General features: G+C 46.9%; 1 protein-coding gene across 13 annotated transcripts in view; it reads right to left on the bottom strand.

The window, feature by feature from the left end:
* The window catches only part of TNS3 (tensin 3), a 281293-nt gene that overhangs the window by 17702 nt on the left and 243342 nt on the right, over nucleotides 1–20249 (bottom strand). For all 13 annotated transcript variants that reach the window (XM_056338690.1, XM_056338693.1, XM_056338703.1 and 10 more), the window contains 3 exons: nucleotides 5158–5329; nucleotides 2202–2833; nucleotides 1471–1557 (listed from right to left, as the gene is read on the bottom strand). In XM_056338690.1, the coding sequence (XP_056194665.1) occupies nucleotides 1471–1557; nucleotides 2202–2833; nucleotides 5158–5329 (891 nt within the window). The remainder of the gene's footprint in view (nucleotides 1–1470; nucleotides 1558–2201; nucleotides 2834–5157; nucleotides 5330–20249) is intronic.

Genomic DNA, 20249 nt, shown 5'->3' with positions numbered 1-20249 from the left:
AAATTGTCATGTGCTGTGAGGATGAATACATTAACCCCTGCAATTCAGCAATACTCGCGCAACACTTCTAAATCCATAGGGGGACAGTAATCATATGCTACAGGAGCAGACCATTAAGCATAGGAAAAAAGAACAAGTGCTCCCCCTCCTCAGCAACAGTATCTTAAAACACTTTATTCAAAAGGAATTTTACGTGGTAGGGTGAAAAGACATACTAAAAGGTTGGGAAGATTTTCTTTCCATTTGTTCAGGCAGCTTCCTTTACAATCCACTCCCCTCTCTGGACTCGCATCAAGTCAGGAAATTATTTTTTGCACATTTAAGACTCAGTTCTCATTATGGCTGGGGGGCAGACAAGGGAAAGGGGACTGGCCTGAACGGATCAGTAAAACATCATCCAAAGATGAATTAATGATCTGTTTTCTTTATTCCCCTGGGCTCATATTTATCACTACACTGTAAGAGGCATCCTCAGCATTTGAGGAACTATGAACTAGACAGATATAGCAATTCATCATCTGCCAACAGCAGAAGGTTGTTTTGCTTTAGTGTCAACTTCCTTCCCAATGAAGAACTAATTTGTCATTTTTCCTTTTTGACAACCGCATTTTAAGAATCCTGGTTTCATATCCTGCCATAACTCATTAAATATAATTCAGTATAGCTGAATGTGACAATAGGGACACAAGGACCATCAGATCAATCACATTTGCAAAGCGCCCAGTGTGCTTTATTTACACATCGTTGCAGGGGCAAGGTTTAAGTTCGCATGTACCGTTCGCACATACATGGTAAAACCTTTCTCCATCTCATTTAATAACAAGTCTATGTACAGATGTACTACATCTGTATTGTACATCATAAAGACGTTGCTCCATGGGAGTGTTATTTCCTGACCTGTAAGACATAATGTACGTCACTTGCAGCTGAAAATAAAATTCAGGCTATAGCAAGACTGGCAGATGATGATGCTTTTATAATGGCTTCTAGCTAATGAAGTATTGTCTGATACTTAGCATCGCTCAGCCTATCGCATTGCAGTGAAACACGCGTGGCTGAGATCATGCCAGAGCAGCACACTTGTACTCAAAAACATTTCTGAGAGCACAGATGTTTGGTATCACATCACGCCTATTTGTCATTCCAAAACCTGGAGCTTTTCAGTAAAGTACATTTGCTGCAACTACCACTGGCAGATTAAAATTACTTTGTAGTTAGTTCACTTAGGATAGCAATTTGTCTAATTAACAGAGTATTTTTTAAGGACAACTTGACTGCCCTCCACTCTCAAATTCAGCCTTTGGACAAAAGAAATTAAGTGAGGTTGTCTGTAGCCCTTCCAGGTTTTATATTTCTTCTTGTACATCTTTTAGATATACGGTACGCATCAAAAAAATTGAAGGAGAATTCACCAAACCAACCAGCCATTCTGTGAACAGATATGCCAGAATATCAGTTGAGTTGATGTACCTTGTTCTCTTGAAATATCTGGCTTATACCAGAACTTGGATGTGTCCTGGACAAATTTTACTGTCACATGTTTATCAGCTGTGTTTTCTGTGAAATGAAAGGGGGAAAAAATAGGTCAAGAAAGCTCTTAAATACAAAAGCATTTATTTTCTTTCCGACTTCCTATCACCTTAATTATTCAAAAACTCATGATTAGAACAACCTAAGAGACACTCTGAGGCGCTTTTAGAACCAGCAAATACAATACTGTACACGAAGATTCTGAAAGCATTCTTGAAGTTGCATTTTGCAAAACTCATAAAATATGAAAAACTCTTTACATTTATAAAGGCATATTAATAACAAACGTCTCAGTGGGGTCCAGTGAATACACATCTACCTTTTTAACTATTCTTGACACAAGTCTAGAAAGGTCCAGAAAGCCAGCCCTTATTAAAAGAACTCAGACCTCAGACTCCGCAGGGCTCCCTTGTGGTCTGGCAGTTCAGAAGGGAGGCTACCCTCAGCTGGCACCTGCGGGAGCGCAGAAAGGATTCTGCAGCCTCGCTCTCCCAGTAACACACCCAAAGCCAGTGAAACTGGCGCCACTTACTGCAAACATTCAAGTCCTCTCTGCCATTTTCACTCCATTGCATTTCCCCTCCCCTCCCCACTTTTAAAATCCCCTGAATGCTTTTTATAAACTCGTATAAAATCAGATGTATTTTGCATTTCTCTGATGCAGAACCCACCTGGCACTGGGGAAGCACTTAACATTTTTGAGAAATCTGGGAGGACGTTTGGGAAGGGGATGCTGATGGTGCTCCCACTGTGGGGGCTCGAGAAGCCGCTCGAAGAAGGTGACACGGAGGCAAAGGAACGGTCTCCTTCGGAGGACCGCTTTTTCTCTGGGAGAGGTGGCTGAGCATGCAGGTGCTGCTGAACCACACTGTTCTGGCTATTGTGTCCAGAGGCCACCGTAAGAAAGTTCTGCGTCAAAAAGCCATTGTCCTCAGCATGTGCCACTGATGAGCCCGCGGTTTTAGGAGAGATTCTAGCATTGGCAGGGAAAGCAGCTTGTTTCTCCTCTCGGGGGGAGCTACTGCCCCTGCTGCTCCCGCTGTTGCTCAGGTAGACCCGGGCATTGCTGCTCACAGCGGGTTCTTGCTGTGGCTCTGCTGGTGAATTCTCCAGGCTGCTCAGGGTGACGACTTGCAGTCCTGGAGTTTGGAAATGAGACAAGAGAGAGACATCTTGCACGGCATTTGAAAATTCAGAGGGCACAAGGTAACCTCCCGGCGGCCTGCTGTTTCCTATGGAAAGCTGGAGCGATGGGGAAGCTTTAGGGCTGCTCTCAAGCCAAGGGCGTTCCGTTGCAGAAGAGCTGTCAAAAAGTCAAAAAAATGGAACACAACAATAAAACAACAGCCACATCGTTCCCTTCACATGTCACTGTACAAGCCCTACGACAGCGATCATGGAAAGCAAGGGATCACCTCACCCAGGACAATCCCCAAGGTGTGTGTCCACAGGCTGGAGCTGGTGACAGCTGGGCCAAGGGGGCACCAGCCCCACCTTCAGCACAGGTCAATACCGTCTGCTTCATCACCCCCCACCCAGCCATGCTGATCAGACAGCTTCTGAGTTTTGTACTGTAAACCCAGCCACCAAATTTATCACAGCTGTTAAATACCCCTCCTTCCCCCTGTCTGAGGAGGGTTACTGTGAGTATGAATCAACTCAGTGAGGCTGTTCATGGCCCTGCCGCACGTACAGTGGTCCTGCAGGTCTCTACATGCTGAGCTCAAGTGCTACCTGGAAAAGAGCAGCAGGAGGCAAGACTCTCTGAAGGCAAGGCTGCCACCAAAGGCAGAGGTTTATGGAAGAAAACTGACACTGCCACGGTAGTCCCTACGATGCAGCCTCTTAAAAGAAATGGGCTAAGCAGTAGTTGCGCATGGTTGCACAAGAAATTAGTAATTACTATAAGAACACACAGTTCGCAAGACCCAACTCCTGGACCAGGTAAGTCCATTTAAATACAATTTATATCAAAAAAGGAAGGAGGCAGTTAATTTATTTGATGACAGAATTGTTCTGATTGATAGAACTAAATAATTCGACAGCTAACATTAGATTTTTCTACTAGCCATTCCACCTGCTCAAGTGAAGAGTAACAAATACCCTTCCAACAAGATAAACTAAGCTTCTGATGAAACAACCCAAGAAAAAATTAAATTGTTTCCTTGCTTCTAAAAGTGAAACACCCTCAGACTGTAGCTGAAAAACACGACCAGCAATATCAGATGTAGAGAGAACAAACTCATTGTGAGATGCAAAGGAAGAACTGACATAAGATACATAAAAAGAAAAAAGCATTTTTATTTAAAAGGGAACCACGGAAATGGATACCAGTAAATTTGGACAGATCAAAGTAGAAGGACCATAAAGAAATGGAAGGGAAGCAAACGGAAGGCTGACATCATCGCAAGAAAAAAACCCTACAGCTGTAGGTATCTGCTAGATTAAATGAAAAATGACGACAACAACCAAAAAATTTAAAAATAAGTGAACAGAATTTTCTAGATAAAGTTTGAAGTAGGAATGCAAACTTGGTAATGACTGGATTGCCTGACAAGCTTTTAATTCATATCCACTTAGAATGAAATGTTAAACTTGCCTCCTCCTCAGAAAATACTAACATACTTTGTTCAGTCTCATGATTCACAAAACGAAAACATTTTTTCACAGTCCAAGTACTGGTTGAAAATGAGATCAATTAGATGGGAAGATAAATAAAAGATAAATAGGTATCAACATACTCAAAGTCCTCACTGAGTGTCTGACACACCAACCAACAGCCTTCCAAACACTCACTGTGAAAAAGGAGCCAACTATCCCAGGACAAGAACAGGATAAATAGCTACAAAGGAACGTTGTTGCAGAGTGATGGAGAGGGAAACCTCATCAGCTGTTAACACATCACCTCCTATCGATTACGTATTTACAGGGCACAGCTAATGGCTGACCATTCCCTGTCATGGCCTTCTGACCCTTCTGACAGTAACCTGAGGCTCCTTGGTGGTTTGCTGTGTTTCCTGCTATTTCTTACCTTATGCTGTAAGCTCCTTTGGACCGTTTTGTAAATTTACACTATTCAAGCTCTGGTCCAGAGCCCTATGTATTTGCCACAATACAAACATGAAATAATAAAATCTCTCAGCCTGCTGAGCAGTTGAAAGCAAGTCAACTAAAGTCAACTATTCACTACCAAAAAGAAATCTTCCGGCATTTTACTGACCAGAAACACACGTACAGCAGCGAGAAGAGTGCTCCCTCCCTTTCATATACAACTTCCTCCAATTTGAAATGTCATGAAATGCTTTTCAGTAAGGCATCAGAGAAGCTGGTAAAGCACACAGGGAAATACATATGAGCTTGTGCTAGTATGTAGTAAAGTAACCAAACTATAAATTCCTATTTATTTTTGTATTCCTATTTATCTTCCAAGCTAATTGTGTCCCTGACATATAAATAACATCTGTCTACGCGGCAAATTTCAGCTGGTGGACAACAACATCATTGTAAGTCACAACCAAACTCAAGGTCCTTGGACAAATGCTCTGCAATGAAGATGCAGGCGTAACATCTTGGCTGGAAACTGTGGTTACGAGAAGTACGCAGCAAGGTAAGAGAATTTTTTCCTACCTTTCTCCCCCTGGGATAGTGCTGTTACTTGTCACAGTACACGAAGATGCAAAACAGCGCTGAAAGGAGGGATCCGCCTGCATGCTGGCCCTCAGCAAAGCCGGGTTAGTGCCCACAGCACTGTCAGACATCACCATGGAGTGGTTAATGGCTTCCGTGTAACTTCGAGACTCTACAGCAAAGGAAACAAAGTAAAAGGCAAGTTAAAAAAAACAATTCACATTTTTGGAGACTTTGTACTGAAAGAGATGTTTGTAAAACAATCTGGTTTTCTCTTAATAGGACTATAAAGAGCAAGTTTTATTTGTTTGAGCAGTAACATTTCATTTCACAACATCACGCTGACTGCTGAAAACATCCAGCAGCACAAACGGCAGAGGGAATAAAGATTACAGAATTGCACCACTCAGGCTGTTTGATCAGCTCTCCAGGGCACATTCTCTAGCCCTAAGGATGCGAACAGACCCGTCTGTTCCAAGTCGTTTTGCATTCCACAGTCCACAGCGTTAATCGGATACATCCAGTCAAGTGTCCTATGTGACCATACACACCAGCAGCATGCCCACAAGCACCAAAGTAACAGCAACTGCAGTATTAGTTCAGCCCACTGCTGAATGGGGCAGGGAACCTGGTGGAAAATGATGTGGAAAACACTCACTTACTCAGAACCTTCCTCAGAACCTTCTTCACCTCAGTCTTTACCAGTAAGACAGGCCTTTGCGAATCTCAAGCCTCTGAGACCACAGGAAAAATCTGGATCAAAGAAGTCTTAACCTCCGTGGAGGAGGACCAAGTAAAGGAGCACTTAAACAAACTGGACATATGTAAGTCCATTGGGGCCTGACAGGTTGCACCCGCAAGAGCCTAGGGAGCTGGCTGATACCACTGCCAGGCCCCTCTTGATAATCTTTAACAGGTCACAGTGACTGGGAGAGATGGCTGAAGACTGGGAAGCTGCAAGCATCACCCCTACCTTCAAAAAGAACATTAAGTGTGATTTGGGGACCTGCTGGCTTGCCTAGCCCAACCTCAGTCTCTGGGAAGGCGATGGAGCAACTAACCCTGGAAAGCATTTCCAAACACATGAAGATGACTGAGCATTGTCAGCACGGATTTACAAAGGGGAAATCACACATATCTGCCCTGATAGCCTCCTGCAGTGAACCGACTAGCTTGGTGGCTAAGGGAAGAGCAGTGGATGTTGCTTATCTTGACTTTAGTAAGGCTTTTACCATGATCTCCCATAACATCCTCATAAACAAGCTGACAAAGCATGGGTTAGATAAGCAAACAGTGAGGTGGACACAAAACTGGCTGAAATGAGGCTTGTGATGAGCTGCACCAAGCCCACTAAGACGCATGTCACCAGCATTATACCCCAGCGGCTGGTACTGGGGCCAATACTGTTCAACACCTTCATTAGCAACCTGGATCACGGGATAAAGTTTCATCAGCATGTTTGCAGAAAACTGAGGAGCGAGTGCTAAACTAGATGATGGTGCTGCCATTTAGAAGTGGGAGAAATGTACCAAGAGGAACCTCAAGAAGTTCAACAAGGGGAAATGCAAACTCCTGCACCTGGGAAGGAGTCATTCCAGGCACTGACTGGCTGGAAGACAACTCTGTAGACAAGGACCTGGTGGTCCTGGGGAACAGCAAGCTGCCCATGAGCCAGCAACGCACCCTCACGTCAAAGGCAGTCAACAGTATCCCAGGCTGCATCAGAATGAACGTTACGAGCTGATCAAGGGAGATGAGCCTTCCTCTCTGCTTAGCACTAGTGAGGCCACATAGGGAGCTCCGTGCCCATTCCTGGTCTCCCCAGTACAGGAGATACATGGACTCGCTTGAGCAAGGCCAGCACAAGGCCATGAAGATGCCTGGAGTATCACTGGGACCGGAGCATCTTTCCTAGAAGCAGGGGCTGAGAGCGCTGGGACTGTTCAGCCTGGAGAAGAGAAGGCTCAGGGGGATGTTATCACTGTGAATAAAAACCCGATGGGAGGGAAGGAAGATGAGTGAGCCTGTCTTCTCTCACTCTTCTGCTCACATGAGGAGAAAAGGACAGACCTGGGGCTGAAAGGCAGCTGAGCAGCAGGGGCTTTAGTTTACCAGTGCAGCTACAGATTTCAAGTGTGACTTTGTTCACACTGACACAAGAATTATTTACTTTTAAAAAAAGAGGGGGTAAAATAAAAGTAAATATTTATAGGGAAAAACAAGAAAGAATTTGAAAACCAGAGGATGTTAGCTAAATCCTTACAAAAAGTTAACAAAACATGGCCTTGGGAGAAGGAATAGACAACCTAAGGTTATGAGACAAACAGAAAATTACCTGAACTCTGTGTGAACTATCCTAATTAGCACACTAAAAGACCCACCCTCCAGCAAAGAGAGCCCCCTACTAACAAAGCCCCCTCCCCACAGAACATGCAAGGTGAAAAAAATACCTTTAAATGAAAAAAAGTACCGTTCAATGGAGATGAGGCTTCTAAGAACCGGTGAGAATTCAGTGTGACTAAAGGTAATGGTAAACAATTGTTCAAAGTGTATGAGAAGTTTTCCCGTGTGCTAAGAGGGGTGTGGATTTACCACCTAGCACCCAGCTCAGGCAGGCTTGCGGATCAATGGCATCAGTGGATCTGGGGTGGAACCCAGATTTGGGATCACACCAAGGCACAGAGAAAGAAGTAAAGCAACTGTAAACTTTTCTAATAGCTTGCAAATAGCAGCAGATGGTTTCTACATTGATTCAGGTCTGACCTAGGTTCAGCTTAACTATACTGGACATAAGTAGTATGGGATATAGTTCAAACGGATGCGTTTGGGTGAGGAATATAATGTTGATGATATTACTGAAGAGCTTTACACAGGAACAGTTTTAATCCCCTTCTTTACAGGTACACTTTAATAACCAGTCAAGCTCTAATGAGGATTACATTTAATTATTCTGGTATAGTCTAAAGCGATTCACATATGCCCAGGTTCAAGGGCACCATTCTCAGTGGCCACAGGGCACATGCCGGCGCCCCTGACCCGCTTTGGACACCCAAACAGTTCCACTGACCTCAACACTTGCAGGACTGCAACCCAGTAAGACGGTCACAGATGAAACAATCTCTAGTTACTGTCTCCTGAGTAGATGTACTTCAGAAGGTTGTGGGAGAAAAAAAAAAGCACAAGAAAGTTCCAGAACAATTCCAGTCCTACAAAGAGTTAGGATCACCTTGATGCATCTTTTCCATATGGAAATCTTTCTAATGTAAAAAGGAGGAAGCTTCCCTACTCCTCCTGTCGAGTGTCATTGAAACAAGTCTAAATAAATCTCTTCAACTCAGGGCAGAGTCTAGCTCTGCTGTTATTTGGATGAGGAGGGTGCAAGGTACTTAAAAGAAATGCCTGAGATAAGAAAATCTGCAAATCAGTGCCCTGCCCTGACTGAAAACCATCTGAATTCCTCACATAGCACACATACTGCACAGAGCAAACACCTAACTGGATGAGGGAAACACTTCTAGAAAACTGCAAGACTGTGTTTTAACTATCCCCATTACTTTTAATGGCAGCTACCCCAGTCATAAAAGAACTTGAAGGAAATACTGCAGAAACATGTGCAGCGTGGAAGAGCTAGAGAAATCTGAAATCTGATATGTATGTAACAGATCAGATTTATTGCAGTCATTCTCATACTGGTGCAAACACAGTCAAGAACAAGCTGGCTGCATAAAGCCATATTCCTACTGAAGCCAGTGGTGCTGTTCAAGCAAATATTGACTGCTTACCTAAGCATTATAAAGACTGATGTCAAGCCTTGAGCAATTATTTCAATATTCAATATAGTAGTATTACCTTGATTTACTGAGAAAAAGCTGATGAGTTGAAGGTGGGTTGGTCAAACTGATGTTGTACCTCTAAAGATTACCAGAGCACCCCCCAGACACACAGCCTTCACCAGGCTAGAAGCAGATGAATCTACCGAGAGTAGCATCTGTATGACAAAATATCCCAAGTGCAACAGACATCTCACTTGTGCACATCAACCTGCAGGTGCTTCCCAATGATACCACAGGCAGAGATGGCTGCTGCTGTATGTGAGAGATTAACGTGTTCCCTGCAGGCACAGGAATGACAACCACAAGCTTAACTCCATATGCTTGCTTGTTTTCGTGCCTCTGTGCCTGCTTCCCCTGATACTGACTCTATAGAGGAGTCACCGGACTCCAGTTAGCAAGAACCTGGGGGCTGGAAGGGGAGTGGCACTCCTCCCAGAAAGATTCTTCTCCCACTCTAAAGGGATCTCAGCTACGCACGTAAGAGCTGATTTAAAGCTTTTACACACCAGTCAGTTCTCCTTCTCCCACCAGTAAAAGCACTTGCTTGAAGAAATGGACCAAGCCATGATCCTTGCCCGTTTCAGGCCTTGGACTATGCTGTCACCTTTAAAGCACCAAACGCTGCCTGGAGAAGGACTGCTGGCCATGCTCACAGATACAGCATTTCTTTTTACACCCAATTTTCACAGGTGTAAATACTGAACTAAGAGTGAAAAGATGTCGGCAGCCAGGCAGGTAACCTGCAGAAAGAACACAAACTCTCTACAACTCTTCCCAAGCTGGAAACAAGTATATCTGAAGGGCACTTCCCATGAAAGCAACTTTGTTTATATTTCAATTAAAAATAAGCTTGCTGAATATTTCAGCTATGTCCTCTCTATTGTCTGATGCAGAGCCCACGCTCACGGGTCAGCTGTTAACCCTTTATCGCACAGAATCATTAGTTCAGTGCAATCTCACAGCTTCTACAGGATTTCTGTAGGCATGGTACAAACCCCCCCGGGCACGTTTGCTGGGAAGCATCAGTGCTTCGTGATGTGCTGCGGCCCCTCTGACATCTACACCACTGTGTCTGTAAGAGCGCTGACAACGTAACAAGTGCAGCGCCCTAACAAAACCAGGGTCACTCACATTCATGTCTCTTCACACATCCAGGTCAGACCTGCAGATCTACATTTACTATCACTGATCATCAGCTTCACAGGCAGAAGCTAACAGAGGAAACGGACTTTGCTCAACACACTACTGAAAAGTGACATTTAGAAAAAAACCCAAACACTACTGTGCCCACATGCAAGGCAGAAAAATACCCAGTTCACTCTTCTGCTGTCCCACTTGGCAGCAAAAGGACAAATACTTGTAAGAGTTGCAAGCTTCTTTCAGATGTAAGCGGAAGCTCCTGGATGTGTCCAGGACACAGCCACACAAAGGAAGATGTTATAGATTAACCTGTATTCTAATCCACTAAATCTGTTAAAGCTAAAAAGGAACCCTGAAAAACAATCCACTGTTTGGAGACAACGGTCCAGCAATGATGGCAGGGAAATGAAAGGAGCAGCTGTGCCACTATCATACCTTACATTTTAGCAGCTTCTCATACATTTCCATCTTTGCAGTCCTTTTTGCGAGGTGATAGCTAACCTGCCCTGCACGAGCTTGAGAAGTCCAGTCCAGACCCTCAGTTACATCTTTTGGGGAAAGGGAGCTCTCAGTCACCGCTCCGCTCCCACAGCCCTCAGCTGACCACCCCCAAAACTATCTCAAGGCAGCCTAAAAGCTGGATGGACCCAGAAAAGCATCCTGCTCTAAAGTAACCCAAAGTAACCAAGCCACGGCCAGCCCTAAAGAGCAGCAGAAGGATCAGAAGCTTTGTGCAATACTTTTACATTTTAGTCTGTTCCTCGATCCATCCTTTGACGGCTTCAGCAATGATGAAAAAAAACAGCCTAACGAAAGACCTGCAAGAATAGTGGCTGTGAAACACCCCTCGACCCAACACTCTCATTCAGGGGTCCCTCTGCTTCACCTCTCGCTGTTCACACCAACAGCTGATGAGCCCATTCCTTTACACAGATTTCCTGACAAACTCATCTACAAAGAGAGAACTGAAGGCACCTGGGAATGTAATGAACGAGCATTCGGTATCTTCCATACACCACGGAAGTATTTTATTTGTTTTGGATGGTTGCACTCCACTAAGGACTTGATACTTCTCATTCTCCCAGAGCTCCCCTTGCACCCGTCCTACCAGACAAGCACTCTCAAGACCTTCCTCCCTTTGAAACGTCTCTGTAGAAAGGCACGCAGTACTCCACAGCATCCACCAGAAACTCCACGGCACTTTGCAGCTTGGCATCCGGCTGGCTCCAGCCACCATCTGGAGTGTCCACTGCTGCCAATGTGAACTCCACCACAGCCCCGAGTTGTTCATCTCTCCCTTCCACACCTAGGGAACTGTAGAAGTTTCTAGGACAATAGTCTTTGCTGATACAACTTTATATTATCTGGGAGACCAAGGGTCAAAAGATGGCCACTTCCCTTTTCCAGTATTAAATTTCATTAGTCATTAAGCAAGTTACTCCGCCACTGACCTGCAGGTCTTGCAGAAGATTTAGGCTCAACTCAGAGCTGAGACATTACATGTACAAGGAAATGCAGAGCAAGGATCGAAGAAAACTCTAGCCTTCAGTATTATGCATTAGAACAACCTATCTAGAGACACAGTGGATGGCTCCATGGCTTGAAGTGTATCAATAAGACAGAAAGTACCAGATTAAGATCTTATGCACATTTTATGAGAGAGGTTTGTTTAGGTATGTTTCTTTCCATATCTTAAAATCTACAAAAGGCAAAAAGTGAGGAAAGCTTTATCAGGGGAACAATCAATGAAAGCAAAACCAGTGACAAGCAAAGTACACAGCTAATGACACTAAGCTGGCACAATTTTAGTTCTTCTAAGACATTTTGCCAATATTTCAGCAATGGAAATGTTGACAGATTAGTTGGGAAACCACAATTTCTAAGAAAAAAATGGAGCAAGGAAGAGAGCTTCAGTGGAAGAGAGGTACTGGTGTGCAGCGTCCAGCAGCGGCCAACGGGACCGGATGAAGTGCGAAGGTGTGCACCATTCCCACGGCACAGAGCAAGCGCAGAGCAGCCCAGGCTTCTGCTACTATGTAGAGCCAGAAACCCTGGAAACAGCAAAATCATGACAAAAGGATTTGGCTTGCTGGAAAGAGAGTCCCTCCAGCAGCTGACAGAGTGCCAACAGCAGAATTAGCACTGGCGAAGCTAAGGAGCTCCTTAGCAGCCTCCACAGAGCTGGCTGGGCAGGCCAGGACTCAGACCCCTGCGTGGGGAGAACGGAGACAGCCAGGCGGCTTGCTTGAACGCTTCACAAACCAACACCTCTCCAAGCCCATCAGCACTGCGAGGTTCTCATGGCGAAGCCGGCTTCCCCCACGCTCGCTCTCCTGCTCTTCCAAACACTAAGGTGCCAAAATTAGTAAGAGAGACTGAGATCATGCCAAAACCCTCTCTCGTTTTCATCAGTCTGCAAACTACTGACTTTACTGAAACTTTGCCCTTTTATACTTGCTATATTTGGCTTTCAAATTCACAAAAATACAGCCAACCAAGTGACGCCCTTCCATGTAACCCATCACCTTTGGTCCCGCTGTTCCCTTCCATAGAATATGTGGAAACCAATGAAAGATGCTTAAGGTCTTGGCTTTTTTTCATCTCAGCTGCCAGGGAAGGGAGTAATGTTATTCTCTCTTGCACAGCAGATGCTAGCCTTTCCAGCACAAGTCATTCCACCTCGCACTCAGGGCTAAATTCCCCCAAACCGTTGCTGCTAGCCAGCCTGCACCACTATTCCTTAATTTCTCAAAGAGCTCTGAGAACAACAGTCCATTCATTGTATTGCTGTTCCTTTTGGTTGAGAAGAGTTAAAACACAGGTAAGCTGACCCAAGCCATACACACTGAAAGCAAAACTCCTAACACCACCAGGCAGCAAAAAAAACCCTTCCTGTGCACGGTCCTCAAAAAAGAAATTAATTGCTTCAAGCTTTTCACATTTCTTGTAAGATATTTTAGAAAACAGGTATTCCAAGTGACGGCTTGTAGATGGAGACAACAACCGTCGTTTGCTTGCTGTCATTCCAGCAATCTCCCCAAAAAAACCTGCAGCAACCCAATGCTAAACCAGCACCCTGTTATTCGCCCCCCCGCAGTCACCCAGCTGTATGAAGTCTCCACTGCCACAGAGCTCTGAGGAAGCATGAAAATCTGCACCAATTTATTTACAAGTATATTTTATAAATAAATAGGATTTTATACTCTAAGATTAGCCAGCTATTTTACTGGCTTTCGTTACAGCAACGGAAGCTCTGCTTTCCCCAGCATTTCTTCAGAACTCTAATTTATTTAGCAAAAATAAATAATCCTAAAATACTAACACAGTTTTACTAACACAGTTTTTATCTTCTTTTCATGATTTTGCTTTTTACTTCACTTTAAACAGCAAAACGAAGGTATGCCAACTAAAGACCCTTTTTTTTTTGCTCAGGTTAACTCTTCCTCCCTCAACTGGGTATTATCAATTCGTAAGAAAATTTTCTTAAGAAAATATGAGAACTTAAAATAATGGTTTATGTCCATACAAATGATTCTGCTTCACTGAACCACACTGAAACCTTACCAGACATTTCTCACTAGAAATCAAAAAGAGCCTCGTCACTGCAGGCAGTGCAATACAAAGAGGTTAACCAGGGCTGTGGTGGAACCTCCATCAGGAAGGGGCTTCCCAACGCAGGCAGAGCAAGGTCCATTACTTGTCACAGTCCTGAGTCACAGGCTGGGCTGCACACCCCCAGAGCTGCTTCCCAAACACCATTTCCATCTTTCCATGCTAACACTAATTTCATCACACAGAAGCGTCTAAGACAGCAACCTCTAAACTTTCTTCGTTGCATAGCCCATCAGTAAGAAATTTTTGAACACGTGTCCCCCATATATGTGTATTTAAGTTTTAATGGTTTCTTCCCACATGCCAATGGACTATCCTGTGCACCACCTGGGGTGCATACATCCCACTTGGGTGACCACTAGTCTAACACACTGACAGAAAAAAGGGCATGCAGCTAAGGGGTAAAAAGAGGGGGGTTTAATTTTGGCATTTTTTTGTTGGGTTTTCTTTCTATAGATGGAACAGGGAGTTTACCTGTTGGCCTGGAATCTGCTGTGTTTTATGCACATCCACAAACTCTTCTCCACAACTGCCTACCTTCTTTCAGAAGGAGAACCATGTCATAAGCCAAAATCATGTACCATCAACACGGGGCACCCGCCGTCCCACCAACAGTGAACAGGTATAGCAGGTTTTTTTCACGCTTGTGAAGAAAAGGACAAAACTCCTATTGCTCAGAGATTCTGCTAATGCCTGTTTCAGTGGATCAGCTCTCTTTGCAAGTAACCACGTAGTCGGGCTGAAGCTGGAGAAGCTGTGAGGATGATGACTCTAGCATCCTCACACTGACCTAGGAAGGTCAGCTTCAGCGGCTTCATTACAGAACACCAGGAAGGGTCTTGGTAGAGTATGCATAACGTGCTTGGCTCTTCCCAAAAACACAACAACCTGGTGGCTGACGAGCCGGGAAATAAAACGACAGATCTGAAGAGGTGGTAAAGCACTTCTCAGAGGCGTTTATTTGGTAGAAGAAATAACACATTCAACAGTCAGAACCCAAACTGCTAGCAAATAAGTCAACTGCACTGCAGTACTGAAGGTTTCTAACTTCATGTAGTTACTGTGTGCATTCAGAAAGCATTTGCTGTGTTTTGGGAATCTCTCAAATGTATTTAGGATTTAAAAAAATAAAAAATTTTCTTGCCTTATGCCTAAATAGGGCTGTAAATGATCCATGTAGCCCCTTGAGGAAACACCCCAGGCACAGCAGCCCTCCCCAGCAAAGCACCGGGTGTGCAAGGCAGGCACTCCACCATTCCCATGGGAGATTCCTGCTGGCAAGATGCATGACAAGAGTGGGCGCACACTGGGACATTCCTGTGTTCCGGCAACTTCTAGCTCCTGTAACAGCCCACAGAGGCTCCTGCCAGTTAAAAACAAATGCAGCCTCTGAAGCTATGCCAGGGGTCAGCTTATCCCCAGGCAACCCTAGGATCAGGGAATTAATTGCACTTACCCTCTGCCCCCGTCTGCACAGGGATAAGCATCAAAAGGATGATTTACAAGACCACACTTTCCTCCATCCACAGCCCCTGCCCTGAAGATCTTACTATCTGGCTTCTTTTCTACTGAGGAAATACCTGTCCCACTGACTGAGCCTTACGCCATTTCACAGATGCCTGGTATCACACGCTCATTCAAAATGACCAAAACACAACTAAGTCATATTTGCTGAATAGGATTTGCAATACAGCATCTTCAAAGCAGTAAAATCCTTATCACGCCTTTCTGAAGGGCTTCCTTATACCAATTTGTTTTATTTTCCCAAATAATACCAGGGAAAAAAACAACAAAGAAACTTCCCCAGGGATTGGAGCAATGAGTTGCACATGTCTTCTCATGTATTTTAAAAGATCTTGCAGATGCTCTGCTATTGACTTTAAGCATAGCTTTGCTGTCTTAGGAATGCAAATCAGCTGCGGAGGCATCTCCTCAAGCCATCCGGGTCACATGCAAACATAAAATGTAACATTTATTAAAACATTCTTTTAGAAGAGAGCCACTGTCGGTCTGTAACACATCAACAAGAGCACTACTGTTCAGTCTTTCAGTACAGCAGATCATTCAGTGATGAACAAAACCAAATCCAACAAAACAATTATAATCTAATTATTAACATGCCCACAACCAGGTTTTCACAACAAATTAGTTAAGTGGCTTTAGAGACAACCAATTCCATTTTTATTGTGGTTTATCTCATCCTGGAATTTCAGATATTCCCACTGCTGAATACAACAATTTTCACCAAGTTATAAACTAAACTGCAATAGTTTTAGAGGGGGGAAAAAAGCCACTGGGAATCAGAAGTGTGTAAATTAGTACCTTCAAAATGAACAGTAATACTTTTTCAGGCAGAATGCCCTGAAACACCAAGCACCTTTGGAGAAAGGAAATTTTCTCTCTCAAAAAGAGGACGGAACGTCCACCCTTCACGCTGCAGCTTGCTTGGTATTGCAACTGCTTGAGCATGGGAGATGCAGGTCCAAGTTGCCTGTCCCAAACTGGAAAATGCAACTCACGTCTCCTGACAGTTCCACTGCAAAGCCAAAGCCACGGGGGCAAGGGGGGCAAGCTGGAGCAAATCCTGAGCAAACGAAGGCGGCACTGAGCCTGGGGCTGACGTTCCAGCAGTCATGGACAGCAAGCACTCAAGACTCCCAAATGAAATCTCCAACGTCATGGTACGATCCCATCTACTTTTCCCAGAGTGAGCAGAGCAGCCTGAGCTCTCTTGCCCTGCCTCAGCTCAGTTCCCAGGTGCCGGCAGGGTGGTGGGGAGGCCCAGCTGCTGGCACGCAGGAGGGCTGGAAGCCACCAAGGCACTGCTTGGGCTGCCACTGACCAATCTCACTTCCACCTCACTTCGGTCTGGCCCTCCAACTGCCAGACCCCCTGCCCAAACGTGACCCTCGTGCCAGGCTGGCGCTGTGGCTGCGAGCGGCACCGCTGCTACTGCCAGGCCAGGCACGGAGCTTTGCTCTTAACCACCCGGAATTAAACCAGGTAAACCCAAACGCAGCTCCGTTTATCTTCAGGGTTGTTCAGCATCACGCAGCCAGCCTGCGGAGCGCAGCTACGGCGTGTTCTTTATCTGTCTCTTGGGAATCATGACCCGGTGGGTCCCTGCTTCGGGCTGTGGCTCCCACACCAGCACCCGCTGCCGGCACCGGGATGCGCCCTGCGCCCTGCCCCGGCTGCGCCTGCCCGCGCCCGATTTTGGTGCAAAATTCAGATCTGAAGTAAAAAAGCAAGAATAGGTGACCGGACGGGAGCCGCTCTCCGGCACCAGGGCCGCAGCCACCGCTCGGCTCACCAGCGAGCAAGCAGGGAAACGACACGATATTCCTCCCTCAGGGAAGGCCGAGTGTTTGACGAAGTCTGTTTGTCACGCTTTGGGCAGGAGGTGTGACGCCTGCCTCGCATCCCCCACAGCTCCTCGCGGGAGGAGAGCGCAGCAGCCCCGGCACAGCCCGCGGCACCACCCGCCGAAAGCCGCGGCTCCCCCTCGGTGGAACCGGGCCTGCCCCGGCCCCGCTGTCCCGCCGGCCCGCTGCCCCCGCCGCCGACCGCAGAAAGTACCAACAGCGGGCAGCCGCGGGCCGGCACAGGCGCCCGCCCGGCATCGCCCCGCCCTCGCCTTCCCCGCTCCTCGCCGCGCAGCCGGAGGCGCGCAAACGGCGCGCAGCCACTCAAGCGCAAGATCCGCGAAACAATTACAGAAAACGCACAAAAAAAACCCCGAAAAAACAGCGAAAGCGGGCGCGCAGGCCTCCGGGAGCCTACCTATGGACGCCTACCTACGGAAGCCATACGGGCACCTCGCTCCTGCAGCGCGGCCTGAGAGAAATCTTTGTTGGCTCCGGGCGCCGCGCACGGAAGCCCAGCAGCCCCGCGGGCCGCCCCGGGGCTCGGCACCGGCCCTCCCGCCGCACAGCCCCCCGCAGCCCCGGCCCCGCCCACTCGCAGCCCCAGCCCCCCCGAAGCCCCGCCTCCCCCCGCAGCCCCGGCCCCGCCCTCCCCGCAGCCCCGCCTCCCCCTGCAGCCACAGCCCCCGCCCCCGCCCGGCGCCTGCCACTCGTCTCCAGCGCGGCAGCCGCAGCGCTGGGGTGGCGATTTTTGTTGTGGGGGTTTTTTTTTATTTGTTTGGGTGGGAAGTTCTTTGTGGTTTGGGGTGGGATTTTTTTGTTTGGTTTTGTTTTGTTTTGGGTTTTCTTGCTCTGTGTTTTTTGGGGGGCTTTTTTGTAGGTTTTTTTTGTGGGTTTGGGTTTTTTTTGTTTTGTGCTTTCTGGGGCTTTTGCTTTTTTTGTTTGGTTTTCTTTGCTTTTTTCGTGGTTTTTTTTTTTTTGCTTTCATTTACTTTTTTTCTTGAGTTGTTTGCTTTCATTTTTGTTCTTTCTTGGTTTTTTGTTTGCTTTCAGTTTTGTTTGTTTGTTTGTTTTGGGTTGTTTTTTTTGCTTTGTTCTTTTGGTATTTTTTGTTTTGGTTTGTTGTGGGGGTTTTTTGGGGGGGTGAGTTTTTTGTTAGAGGATTTTAGGGGGTTTTGTTTCTTTGGGGTTGTTTGGGTTTGAAGCAGACGCCTCTATGTGTGTGTCTGTCTCCGCTTCACCTGACCTCGCAGCGCCGTTTCTGCCGGCGCCTTCCAGGACACCGAACCAAGAGGTGACTGAAGCGATTTCTGCACCGTGGCCAAAAGCCCAGCGGCCCCGCGGGCGCAGCGCTCCGGGCCGGGGCTGACTCGCTCCCCGGCTCCTTCCCCCACGTGTGAGCCGCTCCGGCCCCGCTCGGCCCCGCTCAGCGCGGCTCGGCAAGGCGAGCGGAGCCGCCGGGGCGCGCAGCGCGCTCTCCCCTCAGACCGTCCCCCGCGCCCCAGGGCACCGGGCTCTCCCCGCCGGTGGCTGCAGGAAATGGCTCGATACGGCCAGAAACCAACGGGCCCGTTTAACTCTTTCCTGTCAGACTGTCAGAGTCCCAGCGGCAAACTGCCCCTGCGTCCGGAACGCGTCCGGTAGCGCTCAGCTACACCGAGCGGAGGACTGGCAAACGGACCAGAATTTCGCTTTCTCCACAGAACAAAAGCTAAACTAAAGCATACTATTCCTCAATAACAATATTCGCTCCTGCCACCGGTTCTCGCCGTAGCCGCTGCTCCCACTGAGCCGTTCCACAGCGGCTGCGCCCAGAGCGCCCCCGCCGCGATGCACCGCGGCCCTCCGGCGAGCCCTGGGGACAGCCCGGCCCCGCGGCGCGACAGCCAGCGCTGCCGCCGCGGGCTCCCGTGCGTTTACTGCACAGTCACACTTTCCCTTTGCTTTGGGTGCTTCCTGGCAGAGACACATGTAGTCGAACCCGGTCTTCAAATGCCTATAAACAACAGTTATTAGAGAAAATGGCTCGGCACCGAAAGCGCTCCTGGCTTGGCATAAAAAGCACTGTAATCACAGGAAAGCTTTGGCTGTCCTGTTTCCTTCCTGACTTCCAAGTGCTGAAAGCTTCCTTGTTCGGCCATTGATGCCTGCTAAATGTGAAGAGGCCAACGACTGCCACGCTGAACACAGGTCTGCAGTACCACGGGCAGGCTGGGTTCCGCGGGAAAGGGCTCATTTCCAAAATAACGTATGAATGTAATGCAAGCAGAAACCAGGCAACGAAAATCTTTGATATACTTGAGAGTTTTGTCAACGCTTTATCAGATTCACCCTTTGTTAAGAGAGTTGTTATTTCCTCCCTGAAGCTTTCTAACAATCAGGTTCGATTTTACTCAGGGGGCCGTTCGTCACGACATCTCTCTGCCACCAACACTTGCAATGACAAAACAAAAGGTGCTTGACAGAAAAACTTGCCTTTTGTCAGTCCTGTCACAAGCTCAAAGTTTCAAACAGCTGAGATGAGATCCAGGGAAGGAAAATAAAATAAAAATACAAAAACCTGAAACTATAAAGCCAGGAGATATAAAGGGCTAGACTGAAATGTTCCTGCATAGCAAAATCCAGGAGTAAGAAGTTAGGAAGGGGAGGGGGGTGTTGGATGCCTCAGGTGAGGAGCTGGTTGGGTTTAGGTGAATGCAATTTGTGAGCTAATGCCACCCCCAAAGAGAAGGTCTGTTATTTGGGAAGGAGAATGGGTTTCATGGCTGTGCCAGGCATGGCACAGAGGCAAGGACCAGATCCTCCATCCCCGCCTGGGCGGTAGTATTCCCTCACATTGCCAGACCTGTGTGCAGCTCTCCTAGACCAAGTGCACGAGATTCCCACTTTCAGTAGAACCATCACATAACGTCTCATCAAAGTAGCTTAAAATGCAGGGCTTGAATCGTAGCATGCACCCCCCTCCAACAGCAAACCCTGTGGGAGGGTGCCTAGCCGAGGCCCTCAGGAGCAAATTCAGCAAACCCCACAATCCACAAAGGAATGGCATACAGCGCCCTGCTTCCCCCACGCATGACAACAATGTGAGAGTCAATCTCAAGTGACGGTGTGTTTGAGATTTTCTCTCCTAGGTGCCTGAATA

This window comes from Falco biarmicus, chromosome 4 (genome assembly GCF_023638135.1).
Source record: "Falco biarmicus isolate bFalBia1 chromosome 4, bFalBia1.pri, whole genome shotgun sequence".
In the NCBI taxonomy this organism is placed as follows: Eukaryota; Metazoa; Chordata; class Aves; order Falconiformes; family Falconidae; genus Falco; species Falco biarmicus.
This window is presented reverse-complemented; position numbering and strand designations above follow the sequence as displayed.